We start from the raw sequence: 15,060 nt of genomic DNA, 5'->3' as shown, positions 1-15,060 counted from the left end.
TTGAGGAGATGGACTCCGCACCTCTTTAAGTTAATTAACATGATGTGGTGTGGAAAGTGATGCGTGTTTTGTGTACCTCTGAAAGTGTATATGAGGGAGCGTGACCGGCCTCTATCACTATTAACTTCACTAGAGTTACAGAACTGCAGTCTAATAATAGCATTTTGAGTAGACAGACATGAAGCTGAATATGAGAACTCAGGAGCTCTGGGAGGACTTGCCATTAGCCATCTGTTAATCTGTAAAAAAAATCTGCTTCTACTTCTGTTATGCTTCTGTTATGTTTTAGTATAAGCACAAGAAAAATTGAATTAGCTGACAGTATGGATGTCCCTTCACGCTTTTATGGTAAGCTTCTGTTTTTTCTGTGCCCATACTTGTGCATTTACTGTCATCAGTGGTTCTCTTTCAAACAATCGCTCGGTATCTCACTATGGGAATGCCCCCAGGCGTGATAGAGTATGGAAGCACCAATTACACCACAACGGACCAATCACAGCTAATGATAGGGAGCTCACCCCCTCCCTATATATACAGCTGTGGGTCTCTGTCTTGATTGGAGGTGAAAGAGGGAGAAATGAGGATGGACACATATATACAGTATAGTAATGTTCGACCTGGAAGTATTTATTTAGCGAATGGTGCTAAAACGTCATCTGTACGGAACTTCGTTGTGTATGGAACATGGTTAGTCTACATTACCCGAAAAATTCCCATACAAAAGACTTTGTCTTCTTTGGCGGGGGTAAAAAGTTCCAGGGATTCATCTCCTTCGGCCATCCTACACACAGCTGACTCTGACTGCTCGCACCAACAGGAGGAGGAGGGGTCGTGTGACTCGTTACGCTCGTCGCTGCACACAAATAAGGGAGTCCTGCACTTTCCGTGTTTGACGACATGCAAAAAAACTGTGCATACAGCAGGAATTGACGATTCACTCAAGTCACGATTCGATTCGATTCACAATTATTTTTTTTTTTACACAATGAGATTTAAGACAAACTATAAATTAAATGTGTCCTTTTATTATTGCTTGGACAAAATGCTGCACGTTTCTTTGTGAAATTTAAATATCACACTATAATAATATACTACGAGATCTCGTCACACCCCTAATCTCAACGGATTTGAATTGTCACATATTTGAGTCGATTTTCAACTGGCTCGCAGTTAATAGTTACATCCCTAGTGTCAAGTATGCCCAGGGTGCGCTGGCAGATGCGGAAAGTTGCTTGCACTGTCGTGTAATGCCGGCCAGGATTCTAGAGAGAAGGGGTAGAGTGGTGCCATCTTCCAAAGATGATTTGGTTCTCTTTGCTGTCCCTCCTTCGGCAAAGGGATCCCAACTAGGGCTGGGAGATATATCTAACGATATGATCATGCGTATCTAGTCAGTAAAGCCGGTTCCCTGATTAGCGCTAAATCGCCATCACCTGCTTTCAAATGGAGCGGCATTTAATAGACAGAGCCGTAGTTCACTGACAAGGTACGCAATATCGCGTTCATTATCGAAGGCTATTCATCTGGGATAATGAACGCGATATTGCGTACCTTGTCAGTGAACTACGGCTCTGTCTATTAAATGCCGCTCCATTTGAAAGCAGGTGATGGCGATTTAGCGCTAATCAGGGAACCGGCTTTACTGACTAGATACGCATGTTCATATCGTTCGATATATCTCCCAGCCCTAAACCCAACCCTATCCCCCGCTGTCTGCAGCCCAAGTGTCCAAGCCGGTGAGCAGGCAGAGTGGTGATGTGGTGTCAATGGTGGTGAATTGCGACCTACACGAGATCTGTCAATGCAGCTAAGCTTGGCATCGCTTGGCCTGTAACTCCCGGGGATCCAGGAGTTAAAAGGGATCTCTATGATGGCAAAATGCTCCCTTCCCCGGCGAAACAACTGCTTCCCGCTGTGCTGGCTTGTATATCAGAGATGAAGCGGTCATGGGATAAACCCTTGTATTTGTATATGGTCTTGAGTGCTTTAACTCAGGCCCCGTTTAAACCTCTAGAGAGTGTTCATATTAAGGTCCTATGTTTGAAAACAGTATTACTACTCGCTTTAGCATCAGCTAAGCAAATTGGGGAGTTGCATGCCTTGTCGGTTTAAGCATGTCTAAATTTTAGTCCGGATGACAGCAAAGTTACGCTGCTGCCAAACCTCCTAAAATCAGTGATTCAGCTTATAACTGCTCCGCTTTTCCGCTTTGGAGTTGCATGCTTTTTACATTCCTCCATATTATTCTTCAAAGGAGTTGCACAATTTGTGTCCTGTACGAGCGTTACGCTATTATGTAAACAAGACACAATCTTACAGAAAGGATGATCAGCTATTCGTTTCATGGGCCACTCATTGTAAGGGTAAGCCACTGGATGGTGGAGGCGATTGAAATAGCCTATCTCCCCATCTATGGGTCTTCATTCGCCAGAGGGCCTTAGGGGCCCATTCTACACAAGGTATTTCTACCTCATGGGCGTTGTTCAAGGGGATTTTGGTGGGAGATATTTTTGCGGTGGCAAGTTGGTCTTCCCCACATACATTTATTAGATTTTACCGTCTTGATGTCACTGCGCCTTCATTGGTTCATGCGGTTCTTAAAGTTGGCTCTTTGGAGAATTGAAAGGTTATCTTTCTTCCTTTTCGAGTCTGTTCGACATCTTCAGAAATCATGCATTAGTTTAGTTGGGTGTTTGATTTATATTTTGAGATGTGGAGTGATTGATTGTTTGAAAGAGAACGTTAGGTTACTTGCGTAACCCCGGTTCTCTGAGAACAGAGCGAGGTATCTCAACAAGCTTCCCTACTCGCATAACACGGGGGAAGTGCGTGCTTAGAATGCCATTTCAAGGAATCACAGCTGTGTATATATATATATATATATATATATATATATATATATATATATAATATATATATATATATATATATATATATATATATATATATATATATATATATTTTAACGGATCATAGTTGATACGTGATCCGTAAGGACCAAGCCCCATGGTTCGGCATGCATGTGATCTCCGGATTAATTGCAGAATTTAATCATGATAGAGTATAAGTTTATCATTTGTTCGTATTTACACAAGCAAGCTAATTTTAAACAATTCCAGAGAGAAAAGGTGAAAGGGAACTTGATTCGTTACTCGCGCACTCTTCTCTACGCGCACAGCCGCACGCACATGAAGCACACACGCATTTCAAACGGCGTGCGAACACCGAACTGAATCCTCTGAATGGACACATACACACAAAATTATGATAATATACCCATCTCGACAATCATTCAGGTAAACGCAGTCAGTTATATCTCAAGTGAATGAAAACAGCTGAGAAAGAAATCTGATGTGATGTGTATCATTATATTGGTTCCGTGCATCAGGTCTTAAAGGGACAGCGGTCTATAAATACTGCTCCTGTCATTAATGATCATCAAACAACAAAACCGCTGTGATAAAAATCTATATTTAATTTATACAGTGAACACTCTGCAGTGTTATTTTTCCTAATTATTACATTTCTGTATTTGAATACTACCTACCTTATTTTATTTGTAACAAATTCTGTTGTATTTATCTATGCTTGTAATTTGTGTATTTGTTCTTTTTTTTTACTGGCTGTTCTCTTTTCTCTTTAATCATGTTTAAACTTTCTTAGTTAATCTAGTAGTATTTGCTGTTGTATTAAAGAAGTACTTCGCTTTAAGTAATAAATGGAAAGCAAGTTAAATTGAAATATTTTCCTTTTCTTGCTGATGATCTGATCCATGGGTCAAAAACCGTAATGTGATCCGAACCGTGAGATTTGTGATCAGTTGAACCACTAATATGGGAGGGAGTGGGCTCCTTGTCGTGAGCTGTGATTGGTCCGTCTTTTGAAAAGACATGGTGTAATTGGTGCTTCCATAGTCTATCACGCCTGGGGGCGTTCCCATAGTAAGATGCCTTGCTCTGTTCTCAGCGAACCAGGGTAACGCAAGTAACCTAACATTTCCTGTTTGAAGTATATTGATATTACATTGATAAAGTGATGAAGCTACTAACATAAAAACATCAGAAATCAGATTGAGTTAAACTTCATGTTGACCACATCAATTTCTGACATTTCTGTTTTACTTGCTTTTTTGATGTTTCCTGGCCTGAAAAACTGTTTTCAGGAAGCCTTGGCAACTATAGCTTCTTTTATACAGTAATGCATGTGACAGTGAAATAATACATTATTTCAAAGTCTTTAAGAGGTCACTTGAGACAAATCCAGACAGTGAATGATCGCAAAATGACTCTAATGATTATCTGTCTCTTCAGTTCTTTGTGTTGCCTGATGGGTAATCGTGTCCAAGTCTGATACACTCCCAGAGAGCCACTTGCACACTCTGAGAACTCAAATCATCAATGGCAATGGCATTGTTTGCTGATATCCAAACCTCATGGCAATTTTGTCTGTCTGTCTACAGCTTTCATACAGTCAGACAACATCCTGGAGGTACTACACTTTGGGGAAGGAGGCCTCTTGCAGGTATGTTTTTGTGAGTCTGTTATCTGATAAAATGAAGCTTGCATTGCATTATAAAGGCCATAGGAAATTCCTCAAACACCATTTTGGATGAAACGTGACTACATGCACTGAATTCTGCAAAGCTTGATGTTGTCAATAAATGACGAAAATATCAGGGTTGTCATTATTAGTGGATGATAATGAACTCCCTTATTTGAAAGTTATTAAGACAATCCACAGAAAATAGTTCAATTAAGAAAGAAAATGTAGTTTGTCGCTTCAACGTGAGAAGCTTTGCACTGCAACAAAATTAGTAACACTGTGTCTGTCACAATGAAGTGTTGAGAAGCTGTTGCAAACAGAGTAAAGGAATCAAATCAATAGATTTACTATTAATTACCTTAATTTCCTGTAAGTTATACAGTACATCATGCACTCATGATATTGCAAGTAGAGTGTGATGAGATGGGGGAAAAAACAGCATATCCTTCTTTGTCTGGATACACAAAGCAACTGGTCTAATTTGATGCAATCTCATGAACAGATGATCTTATGAGACAGTCCTTCAAAACCACTTTTAAATGTTCTTGCTAAATTTGTGTGATCAGTTATTGATTTAGCATCTGGGTATCTTTATGATCTGCATGATATCATTGCTTTTTGTTAGGGCTGCACAATTAATCGCATGCGATTGTCATGAGTGTCTCTTTCAGTAAAGCCGGTTCTGTGATTAGTAGTAAATGTCCATCACCTGCTTTCAAATGGACCGGCACTTACTAAACAGAGCTGTAGTTCGCTGACAAGCTACGCAATATGGCGTTCTTAACCAAATGTGATTCATCTGCGATTATGGCGCGATATTGAGTAGCTTATAAGTGAACTAAGCCTCTGTGTAGTAAGTGCTGCTTCATTTGAAAGCAGGTGATGGACATTTGCTACTAATCACAGAATCAGCTTTACTGACGAGACGCGTATGAAAATCGTAGGAAACACATAAAACAATTACTTAAATTGAATGAATCACTTTTTTGATACTCCAGTTGTCTATAACTTAGTTTTTACTCTAGGTTAATGAGAGGTTTGCAACAGCTTTAAAGGCTTTATCAATTTTATATTTTAAAAAGTCTTTGTAAAGGCTCCTTTCTTTTTCTAGTACTGTATGTGTCATTCTTTACTGTACTATTAATGGTTAATTATGCTTTAAAAAGGTGTGACAGCCTATATTATGTTTTCAGATGACTTTAATTGTCCAATAAACTACTTACAAATATTATAAAATATCTGAGTCATTTTGAAAGAATAGCTGTAATAGCCCCTTGAAAGGAACTATGAACACTATGATCTTAGTGGTTTTGTGTACATGGGAGTTTGGACTTTTGTGGAAATGTTAAGGTTTATAAATAGACTAGACTGTACTCCCCATTCAGTTGCTTACTCCTTATTTTATCCCTACAGAAGTGAACCTCAGTGAGAACATCTCTAAGGTTGTCTTTTGAGAGTCTGATGCACACACTCAGTGTATACAAACAATAGCCCATCGAAATAGCAAGGTCCAAAAGATAGACTTCAACACTTTGCTAAAAATGTGTTTGACCTAGACTAGGGCTGTGCGATTAATCGAAATCGTAATAAAATCACGATTTGAGTGTGCGTGATTTCTAAATCGCCTTACAGCACGATTTTCCGCGGTCCGGACCTTGCTGCTGCTTCTGAACCGCATACACATAGGCCTACTGTATACACACTGCAAACAGAGTACGTGTGAACCTTGGGCAATAGATATATTTCAGCACCTGAGGCACCGTTACAGTGAGCTCTATGACCAATGCATGGCAAAAAAACAACAAAAAAAACACATATTTTATTTTATTTTATTTTTTTTACCATATGTCTAGACATCTTGTTTGACATCTTTACTTAGTGATTATTTTGACTTATGTCTGTTCTAGAGGCATGTTACAACTTTTTGATAAAGCTCTCATTGGTTTTCTTTTGGAAATATGTTTCAAATTTATACTGAATGCATTTATGACTGTAAAGCATGTCTGTGTGTGTCAAAATTGTGATTAAAATCGAAATCGCAAAATTGATCAAAAAATCGTGATAGGTTTTTTTTTTGTCCATATCGCACAGCCCTAACCTAGACCTTCTGTCATTTATAACCTGCTCTTTATAGATGTCCTGCATACTACTATGATGTACTACTAGCTTTCAAAGTCTAATTCAATTTATTTTCTTTTTACAGACAGAGTCTGATATTGATCTTAGCTCATATCGTCATAAAAGGTAAGGTTTTAAATTCCATACACCCAAAGATTTTCTGCATGCATAGTTTTGGACGTGCTTGGCCAGAGTCAGCATGTGGTTTATATTAGATTATCCAAGAAACATTTGTACAGTACTTAATGAGACATGTGAACTAAATATTCTCACTAAACTATGAGATGTTCCTGTGCTCAAGGAAAAAAAAAATGAGCAAAAGATACAAGCATGACAAGCTGTTATTTCATCAGACTTCCTTCGGATGTCAAATGGTTTAATCAGATTCAGATACTCTTGGTGGTCATTGGCATTCAGTAAATTGTTGCAAAGCGGAGTGAAGGGAATGAATTAATCAATGGATGAATGAACGGTGTGTCTTTGCTGTGGCATTTTAAGTACTTCAGCAGTGATTTTACTCTTTGGATCAGAGGTGAATTGGGTAATTATCTTCCATCCCAGTAAACACTTCTCATAGCGAGTTAATGAAATTACACAACACTGTCCTTTAAGTTTGTAAGCAGAGGAACTGGTATAAAAGAGCAATGAGTCAGAGTCAGAAAAGATATTGTTCTCTTAAAAGGCCAGAGGAATTTTGATGATCACATTTCCTTTTTATAAGTTATAAGTTATTTCAGACTTGTTTTGAACTAATTCCAATAGATCAACTTTTTGTGTACTGGGTGGCCTATTCATTTGCTCAGTCAATCAAAGCTTTCTAGCTTGAGGGATTGGCCAGCCTACTTATCTGTATATGCTTGCGGTGGCTGGATTTCATTGGCCGATTGTCTGCGTTGTGACTCGTCATCTCAGTTGCAGGAGAAGACACCCTTAGTCAACACCATCAGCATGTCGCATACAGTTTAGTGTGCATGGCCAAGTGTAATGCAAGTGAGAAAATGAGGAAGCAAGCAAATGCCGTTTGGTATATTTTAATTACAAAAATGAATAGCTTTGTGATCTAGTGCTAATAGACTTAGAGGGTTTCCTCTTTTGCTGATGGATGGACAGATTTTCTGTTGTGTTTTCAGATCTAGTATTGAACTCTAGTATTGAACTGAACTAATATTGTCTACTGATAGTGGTGTCTCTATTGCACATCTTCATGGGTTTTTTTTAAAGCACGCCACCACACACACACAGTTGGGAAGTGGTTGACACTATTTTAGCTGTGTTAGGGACTTTGTTTTTGCTGTGGTTTGTGCCACCAGACCAGATAGCCTAATTCATGCCTTGAGACTTTTTTTTAAATATTTGATCACAAGGTGTTAACTATATCTGATTAGAACCCCACCAAAACATTGTATGACACATTTGTGTCTCCTTAAAATGTAAAATTGATGTTGATCTGTGGTAATTTCACCGTTTAGCTTTTTCTAGTTAATTTTGGCTAAACTGTGTAGCCAGAGGTCATGCTGACACTGTTTGATTTAGGTTTTAAAATCATCCACATAAGTTTATAACAGTGTTTTTGTTATCCTTATGTAAGCTGCAGTAGAGAGATTCACAAGATACAGACTCTATTTCTCTTGAACACATTGCCGTGCAACTTGACTTGCAACTTTCTGTTGTTAATCCACAAATATGCTCAGGGTTCGTATGGGTGCTTGAAATCCTTGAAAATGCTTGAATTTTAATGCAGTGTTTTCAATGTTTGAAAAAATTGCTTGGATTTTGGTTAAAGTGCTTGAAAATGCAGTTGCATTGGTTTCATAATAATTTGCTTTCTTACTAAATAGGTAATTTATTTATTTTATTTTATTTATTTTTTACATAAAATAAGCAGCTTCGCTCGAGTCTGCGCGTGTGGCTGTAGTGTGATCTTTATTAACACGCGCCCTCTGACGGAGCAGATCGGGAGATAAAAACTTGTGGGGAGGTTGCTGCTTCAGTCAGCGATGGCTTGAAAATGAAAATTATGGTTAAAACGAGTACTAAATACTTGAGTAGCCTCATGTTAAGTCTGTTTTTTCATGGAAGAGTCTGCGCTTTCGAGCCATATAAAAGGTAAAAAAAAAAATTTCCCTGCTTAGTTAAACTTAATCTTTAAGACTGTCGCGATTAAAGTGAAAATGAATGAAAAGTGTTTACTGTGGCATACGTTTAAGTTCTGCTCACATCGATACAATTTCTTTATGCAGGTTTTTTTCCCCAGCGTTAGGGTTAGGTTATTAATAGGTATTATAACAAATCACACACGATGTTGAGTGCAGATTAGTCACCAATGAGGAAAAATCAGCAGAATGCTACAGTTGTGTTCAGATCATGTGCTCAATGAATGAATTCTGTACTCTTGAATATTGTCATCATAAACAGCAGAAACGATGTAAACAATAAATTCATTTTGCGGTGTAGACAGTAGGGGTGGGAGAAAAAATAATTTTTCCGGTGCATCGCGGTTCTCTCTTCAACGATTCTGAATCGATTCTGAACATTTCAAATTTAAGGACATTCAAACTTAAGGACATTCGTACAAACTGTTTTGTACCGTTCCAAATGCGCCACCTTCTGGCAATTTGCTGATTTTGTTTAGAACAATACAAAATTGCTAATGTGCCTTCAAAAATTCAAACGATTTACAAAGTAAGGTGTGTGTGCGTGCTGTAAATTAAGATAAAAATTTATACTTTTGTGTGTGGGTGTGTTTTAACTTAAGATAAAAACTTGTAGCTACTTTTGACTAATCCATTTTCTTAAAAATAGTTGAAACTTTAATGGCTGAAATGTGAGGTTTATCACTATAGAAAACTTCAGTTATTTGTAAAGAACCTGTTTTTTAACTGTAAATCATGTTTTTTTTAAAGACATTGTATAGTATCAGTCGTGTTACTATAGACATTGCCCTACCCTGCTTATACAGTATTCATTTTATTTGTGCAGGCATTAAAAAGCCTTAAATTTTATTTAAAAAATACTGCAGATACCCTGTAAATTCTTTATTGTATTTATTTTTAAAATTTTATCATTTATATTCTGTATGTTGGTTATTTTAGGCAATGTTATATGCAATCCAGACAGGTGGTTTGATATTAGCATAACATCTAAACTGAAGAAATCAAGTATGTATTTAAACATGTAATTTACCACAGTTGTAAAGTGCTGGAAAATCTTGAAAATGTACCTTGAAAGTGCTTGAATTTTACTTTGGAAAAGGTGCAAGAACCCTGTATGCTGCGTGCCTTGCTTCTGAGTGACAATGTCTTTAGTCAAGTGGCAAGACTAATTTGTCTGTCACTCTGACACTCTCAGGGTTTGAGAGCCATTGTAAGTTTATTTTAGTAGTTTAACATAAGTTTTGCCTCATTCAGAGATGTTTGGGGCCTTGTATATGACGGTTTTAGAATGTGTTACCCCCTATGAAAAATATTAGATATTGTAGTTACTTGCCAGTGGAGAGCGGGATGAATAGTTCTATTGTAGAGTTATACTCCTATTAGGGCTAGTTCAAAGTGTTGAGTCTGTTGTCTAGTCTAGACATCAAAATTATGATAATATTTAACAGTAATTTGTTATAATGTTGTTGTGTTAAATTATTGTTTATTTAAATATTGTTTATTATTATTGATGATAATGTTAATCAATAATTAATAATAGTGATAACAATCATCATCAGATAATCAGATATCTTGGCTTATGCTCTAAACTTTGCGATCTCTTTTACATTACTATAAGGTTACAATTAACAATAGAGCCTGAACTTAAATTTAATTTCTATTTATTTTTATATAATAACACTCAAATAAAAAAAAAATGTATGCAAACATGTAAATTGCACATAATGTAGTTTTTAAATTAATTTCTAAATTATAAAAATTCTATTTGTTGTTGAAATATATTCATTTACACAGTGCCTCCCATAACTCATTTCATAACAGATTTATTTAAACATTAAATAATTAAGACATCACCAACAGGTAAAGTAAAATGTAATGAGTATATAGTCTTAATATTTTGTGAAATGCTCTTCTCTAAACTGTATTTCTCTAGCGAATGAATGAGCTGTGGACACTGATGACTGCCTGAGGCAAATTAAATGCTACGTGACATTTTGTTTACAAGCTTTTTTATTGCTGTCTTTCAAAGGTTGCAACACTGACTGAGCAATTACATGAGGCATGAGATGTTCATTCATGTTTATTTATGTATGTATGTATATATTATACTCCCATAAAAACAACCAAGACCTCACTTCAAAGGTGTTTCAAAGCAGTTTCTTCTTAGTGAGTTGAGTTATTTTATCTTTCCTATGTCATTTTTTCCATGATCTTTGAATTGACAACAATCAACAACAATTTGTGCTTCAGCTATTTTTGAAGTGATTTTGCAACTACTTGCTAAAAAAAATTCCCTATAAGACAAATGTATGCTTGTTATCTTTTCAAAACAATGACAATACCTTTAGTAGCCACATTAGTTGGTTACACCCTAAAATCACTGATATATGACCATATAATTTAACATAGATTCATTTCATTACTCTGCCAACTGCAAAATCTTGCCAGTATATGAGGAGAGTAGCGTTAAATGAAATATGATACAATGGAGAGGGGGAGTGGTATTATAGACTTCAAACTCTCAGAAAATATATGTGTGAATGTGGTTTGGTGTTTGATCCAACTCTTTGAGTCAAAGGCTTGCCCAGTGGAAGGATGTTTTAACTGAACTTGTAATGTTTGGTGTAAACCTGATGCTTCCATGCCAGACAAAGCCCATTTGTAACTGTGTATGTGTTAGTTTGGGTGTATCTTTCTATTTGCCTGAAGATAAATAGAGAGGCATCATTTGATCCTTGACAGGACAAGATATGGTGTGTTTTTGGGGGAAGAGAAAAAAAGCCCATTGGCTTCCAAGAAATGGTGTCTCTCACTGTCTCCCCCTCATTTACAGTGTATCGTCTTTCTCTTGCAGTGTGTCTTCTCAGCGGGGGAACAGCAGACCCATACGCTTTGAGCCTCCAATGCTGGACTTTCATGAACAGTAAGACCACCCCCACTGGGTAGTTGACTTGACATTTAAAGCAGTGACAGCACTGTCCTACAGTTTCAAATGATATTAAAACATCTAAAACACATTTTTTCCCCTAATTATTATGTAATGCAGGAATATTTATGACCAATCACTGTTTATATAAACTATTTAACTGTGGATTTAATCTAAAGTTTTCCTGCTGGCTTAGTATAACTTTTCTAGTTTTAAAGAATGACTAATTTGTCAAAATGCCTCAACTGAATAAAGTTCCTCAATAGTTAGGTATTGGAGCTATATATTATGAGCTATATGTAATACTGTACACTGATTATAATATTGCCATAAGATGACCTATTCTAAGAAATGCTGTCATTGCACAGTCTCTCTCTCACCAGCAGTAAGCGGTAGAACCTCAGATAAATTAGCTCATTCGTATCTTGTACTTTAATCTCATACTGATAGCATGTTCAGTCAAACAATTTATTTATCTGATTATTTGTCTTTTAGTCTTTTCTATATTTTTGATTGAGAGAGAATTAGGTTTTTGACTAATTTAGATTTTGCTTCTAGTATGTACTTGCATATAGAGTGATTAATGGGAACGAGCCACCTCAGATGCTGAATAGACTTATTTATTTGTAGTTTACCTGATTCCATTTCAATTTAACATATACAAACAAAGGTAAAGCATTGATTGACTCCAAAAGCATGATGTCACACACCACTCTGTCCTTTTCCTGGTTGCTAAATATTCTTTGTCCATCCATAGGCCAGTTGGAATGCCAAAAATGGAAAAAGTTTACTTACACAATCCAAGTTCAGAAGAAATAAGTTTAATATCAATATCAGCAACAACATCACATTTTCATGCATCCTTTTTTCAGAATAGGGTAAGTATTTATTTATTGATTTATTTTTAAGCATCATGTTTAAATTTATTTGTAACGTGCATTACCATTTGTAAGTTTGCAGTCAGGAAGATTTTTTAAGTTAATTATAAATGAATACTTTTATTGAGCAGAGGTGCGTTGTTCAAAATGACAGTACACTGAGAGTTTCATAAACATTAAAAAACCTTGACTCCAAATTTTTGAATGGTAGTTTATTTACCACAGAAAGACCCAACTTTTGATCTACAAAGTACTGAGACAGTTTTGACTTCCTGTTCAAACTTAGCACAAAAGAGCAGAAGAAATGTTCTTTTAGCTTGTGTGCCAGCTGCTGGATGTGTGTGGTAAATACCTCATCTTCTTATTTGGCATGGACTATGACACAAATGTCTGAGCTCACACCAAAGGTCATCTGATGAAGACCTCAGTGAGGACACCTCCTTGCTTTGTATATTTTTGATGTGTGGAGGGAGTCATTGACCTTCACCTTTACACACACACATCAGTAAAACAGCAGGACATTGGCCTCACTGAAACGTCTAATTAAAGCTTTTAGTGTGTGGGTGTTCACACTCTTGGCGATTATAAATTAAACACATCCCACCTGTTCCTGACACCTGCATAAATCAGCTCCTCTCTGACCTGGCTAATGGATTGTGGCTGACCAGACTCGACATCAGCCGTCGTAAACTCTGTGTACTCTTGGGTACCCAAGGTTACAACCCATTTTAACACTCATTTGGGGTGATGCATTTGAAATGGATGATGCTAAATACACTTGTAAACTGGGTCCAAAATGGTTTCTCCATCATCCACATAAACCACATTAGAGGTGGTTGAAAAGGCATTTCTATGTTTAGATTAATATAAAAGGAATATAAATATGAAAATAATGTACCTGTTATTTTAAATAATTGCTTGGATTTTTTTTTTTTTTTTTTTTTTTTTACAAATACTAAGTTTTTAGGTTATTTTTATATTATATTTATATTATTGTTTTTGCAGATGTGTGTAATCTTGCATAAATGTAACATATTCCATCATTTATTTACAGATAATTCCACCTGGAGGCAACACCTCATTTGATGTGGTGTTTCTAGCTCGAGTAGTAGGGAATGTAGAAAATACTTTATTTATTAACACATCGCATCATGGAGTGTTTACATACCAGGTACATTTCATTCACTAAATAATGTTGTTCTGTGTTTGATGTACAACTTTTAATGCAATGTTCCTAAAAGTACTGTTGTTTAATTTTAGGTGTTTGGTGTGGGCATCCCCAATCCTTACAGACTCAGGCCCTTTGTAGGGGCCAGAGTTCCAGTAAATAGCAGCTTCTCTCCACTCATAAGCATCTTCAACCCTCACAGTGAACCACTGCAGGTACACAAAACACCTCAGCTTAGCATAGTGCACCTATGTCCTATTTTCTTTTACCAGTGGGCCATTTGGGCTGTTTGTCTAAATACATATGTCTGCATCACCTCATGTTTTTTTTTTTAATGGTTTTAGGTTGTAGAGATGTACACCAGTGGAGGAGACCTACATTTAGAGCTGCCTACTGGACAGCAGGGTGGCACCAAAAAATTATGGGTGAGCACTTTTTAGTCACACTTCAATGTTGTCATTATTGTAAATCACTGTTGTGGTAGAATTCATTCTTTTCATATCCTACATTTTTGGTGTTCTGTAGGAGATCGCTCCATTCGAGACAAAGGGTGTGATGAGAGCTAGCTTCTCCTCTCGAGACGCTGACAACCACACAGCCTTCATCAGAATTAAAACAAATGCATCTAACGAGGACGAGTTTATCATCCTCCCTGTAGAGGTTGAAGTCACCACAGGTGAGTTGAAATAACCTTTTTTGATACCATCTGATCTTCTGTACTTCAGCACTGATGTTTTTGTGCATTTTCCCAGCACCTGGTATATACTCCTCCACAGAGATGCTGGACTTCGGTACGCTTCGATCGCAAGGTGTGCTTTTTCCTTATATCATTTAATGGTAACTTGGTAGAACAGCAATACTGTTTGCAGGATACTGTGGAAAAAGTGACAAATATCTGTGTCCTTTCAACTTTACAGATCGACCAAAACAACTGAATTTGCATCTGTTAAATTCAGGAGCAAAAGATGTATCCATCATGGTAATTTGTAGGTCTTATTTACATGGCTTGTATGTATACTACCGTTCAAATGTTTAGGGTTGGTAAGATTTTTTATGTTTTTGAAATGACTCTCTTATGCTTACCAAGGCTGTGTTTATTTTAATAGAATGTGAAAACTACAGCATAAATAGTAATAATGTGAAATTATTTGCAGTTGAAAATAACTTTGGATAAATGCATCTTTGCTGAATAAAAATAGTAATTTACTGGTCCCAAAATTTTGAATGGTAGTGTAAATCTGAAGATCTGGCAAGGTTTTTGATCTAACCAGTGAA

At 36.7% G+C, this 15,060-nt stretch overlaps 1 protein-coding gene across 1 annotated transcript in view; it reads left to right on the top strand.

Annotated features, from left to right (window-relative positions):
* Positions 1-15,060, top strand: part of LOC109096299 (transmembrane protein 131-like) — a 45,000-nt gene that overhangs the window by 10,403 nt on the left and 19,537 nt on the right. Inside the window, exons 2-11 of the mRNA XM_042758292.1 lie at positions 4,460-4,521; positions 6,746-6,786; positions 11,668-11,736; positions 12,497-12,617; positions 13,672-13,788; positions 13,878-14,000; positions 14,130-14,210; positions 14,311-14,461; positions 14,538-14,594; positions 14,703-14,764. Coding sequence (XP_042614226.1) covers positions 4,460-4,521; positions 6,746-6,786; positions 11,668-11,736; positions 12,497-12,617; positions 13,672-13,788; positions 13,878-14,000; positions 14,130-14,210; positions 14,311-14,461; positions 14,538-14,594; positions 14,703-14,764 — 884 coding nt within the window. The remainder of the gene's footprint in view (positions 1-4,459; positions 4,522-6,745; positions 6,787-11,667; positions 11,737-12,496; positions 12,618-13,671; positions 13,789-13,877; positions 14,001-14,129; positions 14,211-14,310; positions 14,462-14,537; positions 14,595-14,702; positions 14,765-15,060) is intronic.

This window comes from Cyprinus carpio, chromosome A6 (genome assembly GCF_018340385.1).
Source record: "Cyprinus carpio isolate SPL01 chromosome A6, ASM1834038v1, whole genome shotgun sequence".
Classification (NCBI taxonomy): domain Eukaryota; kingdom Metazoa; phylum Chordata; class Actinopteri; order Cypriniformes; family Cyprinidae; genus Cyprinus; species Cyprinus carpio.
The sequence above is the reverse complement of the archived record's forward strand: the minus strand, read 5'-3'. Positions and strand labels throughout refer to the sequence as shown.